General features: G+C 30.5%; 1 protein-coding gene across 1 annotated transcript in view; it reads left to right on the forward strand.

The window, feature by feature from the left end:
- Nucleotides 1-1382: 1382 nt before the first annotated feature.
- Nucleotides 1383-11187, forward strand: part of LOC124365083 (golgin subfamily A member 6-like protein 4) — a 60536-nt gene continuing 50731 nt past the window's right edge. The window contains exons 1-2 of the mRNA XM_046821017.1: nt 1383-1532; nt 8738-8788. Coding sequence (XP_046676973.1) covers nt 8767-8788 — 22 coding nt within the window. The 5' untranslated portion in view covers nt 1383-1532; nt 8738-8766. The remainder of the gene's footprint in view (nt 1533-8737; nt 8789-11187) is intronic.

An 11187-nucleotide genomic window follows, 5' to 3' on the forward strand; every position in this document is an offset into this window, starting at 1 on the left:
GTACAAGAGTACAATGGTACAATGCCTTATTCGATAAAAGACGAATGTGGGTAGTATGTTATGTCCATATGCATAATTTTGTTTGGTACATGAACACAATGTTCAAGCTCATTTTAAGTTATTGACAACCTTCTTATAGTAACAGGTGTTTCACTTATTACATCAAACAAAATATATAATGTTATGTAATATTATTTCATAGGAAAACTGGCTAAAAGTACCGGTTTGAAAGTCTGTTATGTTATACTTGTTATCGTTTTGTTATCAGTATAATTTTCGATTGTTTATATAAGTCATATGGTTATCTTTCTGTCCTGTTCTTATAATATGGTTCCTGGGTCTCATGATATTACAAATATGCAGAACCCTAAAATGTAACAAATAGAAAATAAAATAATATAGTACTTTAGTTTACATCAAATGAAGCAAATGTTGGAAAAACGTTGAATTTTAAGCAAAATTTGAAATCAAAGGATTTGTGTATGTTGTTACAGGCTTTTATTTATCACACCAGCTTTCAACATGCACCTCCTTAAAATATGAAATATGCCAAGAGTTTTTATAATCAAGTACAAAAGTAATGAGTAAGTCAAACAACTAGGATTATATTTTCGACTCGTTTAATGTCAATTTATTAGCGATAACATAAAACATTTGGGTGTAACTATGGGTCAATGTATTTGTTTTTTCCATCTACAATAAAGAGTAAGAAACCTCTTCAAAACTTCCTCTCCAAATTTAGATCGTCTTTGAACGTTTTACTAAAGTCTCACGGGAAGTCACGTGTGACAAAAATAATAATCCCAGGTCCAACATTGTTCAACTAGTTTAACGAAACAACGAACAATGACTTAATGAACATTGTTCTGACATCATTAATTCTAGGATATTAAAAAAGCACAGAAAATAAAACTGGTTTTTATAAACGGGTCCCTTTTTATAATAGTTCAAAATTAAAAGCTCAAAACAATTTATTGAAAAAAATCCAATGATAACATTATCATTCTAATTACTAATTCTAAGCAGTTATTTTATTGCAACAATATTCCTGTCAACTAAAGTTACAGAATATTGTGGATATAAATTTACTGCTGTTCGATTGCCTCGTCAAAATACATATATTATTGTTTTTTACACAGTTGAAGTGAATAAACGTTATCAGTATCAGTCCCATATCCAATGGTAAAAATCGAATGATTTGTGATATTATTTTAACTTAGTTCTATGTGTACTGTACATAAGTGTGGTTGGAAATACGAAACTGGCCTTACATTATTCCCCAATCCAATCAAACAAAGCTGGTGGGAATACAACGCGGGAAAGTGAGGTCCACTTGGCCAATCACAGTGGTTCTCACAAGTCTTGTTTGAAATAGACCAATAGCAGTTCAGAATTAATGACAATCCTGATCATGCGCTTACAGGCATATATAAACACCGTGTGTGAAAAGGCTGTTACATTTTGTTTCAAAGTTTTATACGTGTAGTTGAATTTGTCTTTTCGGTAATACTTCTCTACGGAATTCAGATTCTGTAAGTTCGTAAGCTGACTATTTATATTAATTTATATTTGTTGTCTCCCATCGTTTTTCCAGATGGGAGTTTATTTTTTAGGGAATATATAATATTCACTAAATCATAAGCTAGCTAAGTTACTTTGTGATTTCAGTTCATAGATTTTTATGAATTTTCAAGTACTATACTCACCTAGATTTAAAAGTAAATATGTTTTGAGGTGTGTCAATAATAATTTCATTAATATTGGCCTATCTAATAATACTGTCAGCCTAGGTTTCACTAAGTCCAACATCAGCAAATTTAATCTGTCAATAAACAATATATCCTAAGCTTTAGATACTAATCATTAATAGTTATTGGATGGGTTTGCCATAATGACAATGCTAATTAGTTCATTTCAGTCTGCTCAACTAATTTGGTTACTCAGCCAATCAGAGTGACAGTAATATTGTTAACTCTGAAGCTGCCAGTCAGGTGCTGTCACGATTTTATCAGTAGACTTTAATAAGTGGCCTGCCCTTTTTACATATCGAAGTTCGATAGTATATCGAATTGTTTGATAATAGCAATTGAATAACGAGTGTAGGCCGCTTATTAAAATCTCCCCATTTTATCATTTATTCAAATTCCTCAGAATGAAATTTTTTATAGTAATTCTCAGATACACTACAGACTTTACAGCCCACTTGTATCCAAGTTTTTATTCAGCTGTCTCCAACCTGAATTTCATGTTTATAAGTTTGGTATTTGATTTGTCTGATACAATTGTTGGAGACACTTTGAGGTTTTTAATGTTGAAACAAGCCAAATGTTGTATTGTCTTACTGATGTAGGCCTAGTAAATATCTGTTTGACACCTAGAACCAAAAATAAATAAATTACTTGGTATTATACAGAGGTCACTCATGTCCCTATCTACTAATTGTTATTACGCGATATAAGTATGTTTAGATTAAAGGGTGTCAGATGTGTTACTAGTAGTACTAAAGTTAAAGTTAACCTTTACTAACGCTCACGTGATCTGAGCTTCAATTTCAGTACTATCTTGAAGAAAAAGGTGCCATCGAAGTGCGTACTGATGGCCAGGGGCTTTCCGATTGGTAGCCTACTTTCCCGACCTCCAGTGCAGTCAAGGGCATCCCTCCGTGTTCCACCTATCGTGTTTTAGAGACCCGGAGTATTAGTCCGTTTCTACCTACGGAGCATTGATTTTAAATTATGTTCGTTTTGGAGTTGTATTTGTTTTTTGTCATACAGTCGTCAGTTTGAGTGTGCATATAATATTTATATGGTACGAGATTTAGAATTAGTACTGTAGGGGACCAAAGAACTGTAGGCTAAATTAGCAATAGAGATATAGAGACATTTTTTTTGCAGATAATATGATGAATGAGGTAGTTGAATGTAATAATAATTTGGATTGATAAGAATAAACCTAATTATGCAAGTGACATGCACTGTAAAACAAAAACATCTGCTGATATATGTAATTACAAACATTTTAAAATTTTGTATTCACCTAATTTATTTTAAATAATATGTTTTGCTGTATTGTATATTTTCAGGCGATAAGTTAAATCACTCTTTTTCCCCTAAATATGGAAATATTTTGATAAAAATAAAATATAAAAGCAACAGTAATAGAAATTTATCAATATAAACTTACACTACTATTTTCTTTAGAATATATATTTTAAATGTTGGTAAAGGAATTTTTATGTTATTGAAGTAATTATTTAAATTTTAAATATATTCTTAATTAGGACATATTTTAACAAATTAACATTGTTCTTGGAAGTATTGACTTTGATTCTAAAAGCTGGGGGTAAACTTTGTGTGCCACAACCTTCTCATGTTTTTTGATTAATGTCACTTCTGAAAGATTAAAATGATTTTACTTTAGCCATTTCATATTATTTGTTGTTATTTAATTGGAAAATGCTTGGGGAGTACATTGTACAACAACAGAAAACAATTAAATTGCAGGAAGCTTTAAAAATTAAAATAAATCTCAAAAGAGGAACTAAATGTACTGACACTGATGCTTTTGGCATAGCAGCACTTTTTGTGTTATCCCACCCGCAGTGATGGCTACAAACGAAAAACATTCCTTGAGATGATACTTAAGGAATGATACTCTCATCAAAACTCCAGAGTCTGGTGATGATTGTTGGAGCTAAAATAATATAACAAACTCTCTTAACCATTATGTGCTAATAAGAATACTCCTTCAAATATTTGATCTAGAAAAGGGTTCACCAAAATAATATTAATATCTTAAAATCATGTATCAGTATATCAAAAAAATTTAAGAAAGTTGTCTTGGCAGATGAGAGTACGAAAGTTATTATTGCCTTGGTTGACCAGCCCAGAAATGGTAAACATATCTAGTGTTTAATTTTGTAGTAAGTATGGCTATTGTGAATTAACTTATTTTAAAAAAGTTCTTAAATAAGCTGGGAACATTCAAGTATAGCTGTACTCAGCAGCAGTTCCAAAAAGTTTTCTTGAACTCTGGAGGAAACTTTTCGTTCTGCTACAAATTGGTTGAAAACTAAGCCTTTCTTGCATAATTTTTTTGCTCAAAATTGGCTTGTAAATTGGTGAACTCGGTCTGGAACACGAACAATTTTATGTAGTTTATATCAGAACAACAATAAAAAATTATGTCGGCTTGAATCTTTTGCATTTATTGAAAGTGTATAAAGTCCAATATTTCCTTCTGTAAAAAGATTGAGGTTTAGATATTATAGATAAAAAAAGTAAAGTAAAGTAAGTCTAAATAAGTAACTGGTGTGTCAAAATCTTTGAAGTTTTGCTTCATATAATTCTTAAAATATTACAATCACATTTTTTTCTGGAAATTTAAACACTTTCTCATATAGAAAAAATCAAATGTTACTTAAATTTAATATACATGGTATTTGAGGTCTATAATTTTGTTTAATTATATTGTTTATATATTATTGTTGGCTGAGTGTTAATGAAGCCTGCGAGAGGAGCTGCAACAATTTTATTTCTGTCTGTCTTTTTGTATTTTTTTGAGAAAAAATTGAGCTATTGTCTTGCGATTTTGCATGAAGCATCATTTCTACATAGACATCAGTTTCGATAATGGTACATATTATTACATGGGATTTGGTTGAGCATTAGCAAACATTTTTACATAGGTGTTATGGATAACCTTGATGGTGTCGAGAAAATGAGGGAATAACAAATAAACAAACTGAATACAGGCATTTGACATTTTAATAGTAACACTTTTAATGAGGTTACTTTGTTCGATTGATTGGTACGATTTTCATTACTTTTAAAACTGCTGTATTAGTTTATTTGTATATAGACATAAATGAGTTGAATGGTAGTGCATAGCTATCCATGGGATTTGGTTGATTTTCATCAATCAATAAGTTGTAAACATTTCTTTTCTGTCTAATTGTCTGTCTGTCCATGCAGGAAATCTTGAGAATATAATTTTACATGTAATTTCAGCGAAGCCTGTTTTATATATATGGCCTGGTGTACTCTTACCTTGTAATAAAGCTTTACATAATTCATAATATGTACAAGATAGGCCATGTTCGTATGGAATACGTCCAGATACGGAATACCAAGAAGAACTAAGTGTTCTCTGTAGAAAATTGGCTAGATCGATGTGGCTTAATAGCATCAGGAGTATTTCAAGGAATGGGTCCAAGAAAAGGGTTAATCATTTGTGATCAGATACTTTGGAATTTTGCTGCTTAGAGAGAACTTGCCTTTGGTTGTCAGCAAAGAGGTCAACATACCTGCTGCTGTATGCATTGATTGTGGTAGGCATTCTTTATCAGACCCTCTTGAATTTTGATATGTTGTATGATAGTTATTTACTATAGCATTAGCAATTTGTGTTTGTGGCTAAAGGGCCAGGTAGTCACCTCACAAGCACACTCTTCCACACTTGTGAGCTTAAAATCTATAAACACTAATTATTTTAGAGTAAAATTACAAATAAAAAGTAGCTGACTTTGAGTAAGGAAATGCAGTATGTGATTAACAAGGGGCAAAGGTGGCCGGGCCGAATCTCCAGTACTTGAGTGGGTTTCATTAATTGTCAGCAGTGTAGCTAGGTAATTGTTATATACAGACCTCCCAGGTTGTAATTTAATGTGTGTAAAGTTATGGTTAGGTTAATTTTTATTTTGTTTAAATTTGAAATATTTTAAAGTTATGTGTTGGTTATGCATGGAATTTCTTAGCTTTAAGGATACATTCCTTCATTCCATATTTTTAGGGCTTTCCTCCCTTTTATTTTGAATGCTTTCCTATTAATGTTGTGTTTCCAAACGAAAAAGGTGGTGTGTCCTTTATATGTGTAAAAAGTGGATGTGCTGTAGGTCTAATTTGATACCAAAACCAGATTTCCAGGTGATGGAGAAAAAAGATGTGTTGAAAAAAGAATTTAAGTCATTTTTTTATTTTAAGTTTTGGATTTTATTAAAATAAAATAAAAATATATTTTTTATATCTTTTTGTAACTTTAGCTACTTAGATAAATGTGTGTTTTTAACTTTAAAATTCTTTTAAATTGGGGGAAACATTCTGATGATTATTAATACATAAATTGTGATTATTTTCCAAAGGTATGTATAACAAGGCATTTAATTTGTGCTAGTTTCCTAATAATTTGTTAACTTTGTACAATTTTCATAATTCTTATGATCTCATTTTAAGTGTAATGTCACTTGAAACTGCCATAAAACGGACGTGACATAAAAACACCTTCACTGAGGGGCTGTCATATATATTAAAACTGTTAATTATCCTTAAAAATTATGCTTTACTTATTTTTAAGTAAGCTGTATATACATGGCGATTGGTATAAGTGTACCAGCCATTTTACTACAAAGAGATGTAAAAGTTAAATAGACAGGAAGAGAAAGACTAGTTGTAAGTCTATCAGATTGTCTTAGCCAGGAAAGTTTTAGTTCTCAGTTGAAGATTGAGCACTCTCTCTCTTTGAATACCCTCCCCCAGTCAGTGTATGAATCTGAACTCTGCTATTAAATAGACACTTCCCTGGATATTATATTATAAAAAATTTGGTGTTTTAACATTTTTGCTATGTCAGTAGTTTTTCCAAAATGGTGGCCAACTCAAATATTTTAAATACTGTGTTTATTTCGGGTATAAAATCCAATTTTAAGAAATTTGTATTCTTGTGTTATTTCAGAACCATTTCAGAGCTATTAAGGGTTTGAGTGGTGGATCAGCCTTCTATTGGGTGACATGACATAGAATGCCTCTTTACTTAAAATAGAACTAATAACAATTTTTTATGAAGAGAATAACATTCTTATAAAAAAAAGAAAAATTATAGATGGGAATGAATACACGGAAAACTAATTTTCTTGTCATTTATAGGTTGACTATTTTGTTTTGTTTTTTTTTTTAATTCAACAATTATAAAGTGTATTCAGGTGTAATTTTTTATAACAAACTTCAACTGTTTTTATGAACTTCCAATCGTGGGGGAAAACACAGTAATTACGAGCTATGTAGTGTTATTTATCTTGTAAATAAAATGAATGAGCACAGTTTTAGTAATTCATCTAAAAATGATTTGAGTACCCAGTGACACTTTATGAGTAATGAAGTTAGTAACGAAGTTATACATGATTTGCTAGGACATTAAGGTGGACAAGTTAATGTTTATGATAAACAAAGACACAAGTAAATGTTACCTTGGTTAGTTTGTCTGAAAATGAAAAAAAATACAAAGACCTAAAGTACTCTATGGGTTTCAAGGCGTTTACCCCCCTATTAGTAGTACCATTTATCCAATTACAGTAATTTATTGATCTTTAAAATACTATATTTAAACTTTTTGGGGTCAACAATTTTTGAAATTGAAGTGTAGCTTGTTCATAAAAATGTTTCATAAAACGCAATAGAAAATCCTATTTTTACCTCTAAAGTGTATTTCAACAGTTCGTCTCTTCAGATACATCCTGTAGTAGAAGAGGTCATTTTTTATGAATAGCTTTTAACAGTTACTATATACAACAAAAGACTTTATTGCTTAGTTAAGATTTCAGCTTATTTTAAAAAATTGGTTTATGGCTCTTGGTGCAAGTTTTTGAATGTATATTTATAACTGTACTATTTTGGAACTGTTTACCTCATTGCTTCAGGTTAGGCACAGGACTAATATTTATTTATTAGCAGTGAAAATTTGATTTTAAGATTGAGTTCTAACTCATATTCTGAGGATCAGTTTAAAAGATAAAAATGTATTTATAATTTGTACAATGCTTTTTTATGTATAGCCTGCAGTACAAATTATTGAATGGTGTTATTAAGTCAAGATAATTAACAGACTGTCATATGTATGTATTGTATATTGATTTTTTCAAACAATAATGGTAAATAGAAGAAATGTTCTTGTTTAAACTTTAATTACTGCAATGTAATCTATATTTTCATTTCATAAAATACACCTAAAGTTTTTTGAAAGGAAAATGTGAATAATTCATTTGATTGGCGGAAAAATATTTTACATTTCTTACAACTTTAGTAAAAAACTAAATATTTTGTGTTTTATTTATTTATTATTTTTAGTTAGATGAAAACTAGAATTAAAGATTTCTAAATTGGTCACTTTTTTAATGAAATTGTTTGCCGGTTTTAGATGGTTCAAATTTTGGAATGGAGTAATTGGCAAGTTTTTGTAAATTACAAAATAGAGTGAATAGTGGTTGGAGTTCAATTAGTGTGTACAGTTACCCATATAAAGTTGAGAAATGAAAACAAACTAATCCAGATGGTTAAATCTTTTAAACTTTACTGTTCTGAAGTCTCTTCATGATCTTATTGTAGAATTTTGAATAGTTTTATGTAATCTATGTCGGTTATGCTAAGTAGTTGTAAGTCTTAAGTTGTATCATAGCCTTGAGCGTTTGGTATTTAGCCTGGTATTGACCTGTAGACATAATGCATCACTGGCAGGCTGGAGGCAATTTGTTACCACTTGGGCCAGTCAGTACTTGGTGGATTGATCGGTTCTGTGGCTGGGTGGTGGGGAGGGGATATCAGCTGGTAGACACTGCAGGTGTGCCCCTCCCCATCTGACCTCCACCACCCCTGCCTAACAACTGCAACTGTCCCCCTCCCTTCTCTTCACTGCCCTGCCCTTACACACAGCACACCATTCTCTCACATCTGTCTGTCCTTGCTTTCAGGTGTGTGAGGAGCGACTAAAACTGACAACATGAGTGGACAAACTGATGATGGTAAGAAGTTTTTTGTAGTTTTTAAAGATTTGTAAAGTATGGTTCTAAAGTAGTTGTAGAGTATTATAATATTAACCTCATAATTGTCCAGTGTATGTAACTAAATATATTATTATATTTTTTTTATGAATGTATGATTGTTGGACTATTATTCCCTATTATTATAAACTAGCATTTTCTAATTAGTAATTCCACATTGGTATACACTGAAGTATTCAAATAACAATGAACACATATTGATTGATGGTGGTTGATTTTACTGCTGTGCAAACAATAAACTGCCCTCTTCATTGTTAAAATGAACTTTTGGGATAGTTAAGTATTCCTAAATTCCAATGAGAAATTTAGGTATGTGAATTGACAATATTCTTATAACAATGAATATATTCTACTGATGGAAACTACATAATATTCCCTCCCCCTCATCTACAGAGAGCCCTAAACTTATTAAAAATTCTGATTCAATTGGTTTTAATATATTTCCATAAATTTAGGTGCCTTTACAATTGACAACTTTAAAATCTGAAATTTATAACTGCTTTAATGCTCTATGTTTGTTACATTAATTATTAAAAACTCTTTTAATATGTACAGTTAATAATATTATAGTTTCAAAATTTTATAGTTCTTTAAATTCAAAAGATTATGAAGATATGAAAATGAGAAATTATTTATTACTTCTTGAAAAATTAATTATTAATAAATCTTTATATACCAGTGACAAATTCAAATCATTTAGTGTATTCTGGATATTATTTAAAGATTGCTGTAAAATTCAATGTTATGAATACTGTGAATATATGCCTGTTATTTAAGGCACGGGTTATTTACAGTACTTGAAGGGTTAAAACTGAGGGAGTGAACTCTTAACACTATTTAATGTGTCAATTCATCCATGACTATAAGGAATCACACGAGTGCACCGATCTGGTGACCATTGAGACCAGGAACCCGTTACTATTTTCGGTCCCACGAGATAAAAATACTTAATCGTTTAGATTCTTGGAAATATATATAGAGAAAATTCCTTGGTTTTTTAGAAATGGCCAGCAGCTTCATGGTTAAATAAAACTGCAAAGATGTGACACAAACATGTACAGAATAATACTAAAAATAACTTTAATAATCAACTTTTTCCAGGCCTCGTCTTCTCAATCATCTGATATAAAAAGGTTAACCATATCATATAGTTAGTTAATCTACAAATAGCTATGCCCACCTAACATATCCATGACTACAACTGCTCATTAAATAAAGTCAACATTGAGGTATAATAATTTTGTTTTTGCTCTCCGGAAAAATGTTTGCACTTACAATACTTCGTGTTTAGTGCAGCAATATGTGGACGTTGGGATCAAAAGGTTTAATAAGCATATATTGTTTTCATTTTCAAACATACTAATACATTTCATATGAAACCAATTTGAAGAAGCAGTACAGTACAGCATATTGATTTACAGGGTGTCCCAGAATTCTCTACCAATATTTTCAGGTATTATTCCTGGACCAAAGACAAACTAAAATTTCATAATAAAACTTAACTCAATAACTTGAATAGCCGTAGTTTTGTTTTTTCACTTTTTAAAATATTTTTAATTTTAGAACAGAATGTTTTAACGAATTAAAAGCTTTTTAATATAAAAGCATAATTACAGAAACATTTTTACTTTCAAAACAAAATACCAGAATTTAAGCATAAATATCTTTAAAACAGCATATGATAAAAAATGTTTGAATTATTACATTTTAGTTAGACAATGTAATTACAAATCCAACGATACCAAGTTTAAGAAAATTGGTTGATAAATAAGGGAGATAATGCGCTTTTAAAAAGCAAGTACTAAACAATATTCACTTTGATATGTGGGAGCACCGTTTATGAGCCACAGCAATCAGCTGTATTAATTTTAGCTGCTCTAATAATCAGCTGATTATAACATTACTTTGTTGAACTGTGGCCGTAATATCATTTCATATTGCAGGATTTACATTTCTTTTGATTAAAACATAATAAAATAAATTGGTATAATCAACAAAATAATTAAATAAGGCTGCTAATAAATCCCTTAATATTGTTTGTTGTTTTAACGTTGCCATCATGTTGGAATAAAATTTGATGTCTTCTTTCAAGTGGTACATCTTCAAGTAGAACTGGTAAGTTGATTCTCTAAAAAACACAGGACCAATAAAGCAGTTTTCAAAAACAAATGGGCTAATCAATTGGTCCCCAATTATACCACACCATACATTTATCAAAAATCGAATTTGAAAGTTCGACTCTACAACTGCTTTTGGATTTTCAGTTGACCACCGGTGACTATTGACTATCAAATTTAGAATTTTGTATCTTGTAAACATTGATTCGTCCGTGAATAAGACAACTTACATTAATTTGATTT

This window comes from Homalodisca vitripennis, chromosome 6 (assembly GCF_021130785.1).
Source record: "Homalodisca vitripennis isolate AUS2020 chromosome 6, UT_GWSS_2.1, whole genome shotgun sequence".
Lineage (NCBI taxonomy): Eukaryota > Metazoa > Arthropoda > Insecta > Hemiptera > Cicadellidae > Homalodisca > Homalodisca vitripennis.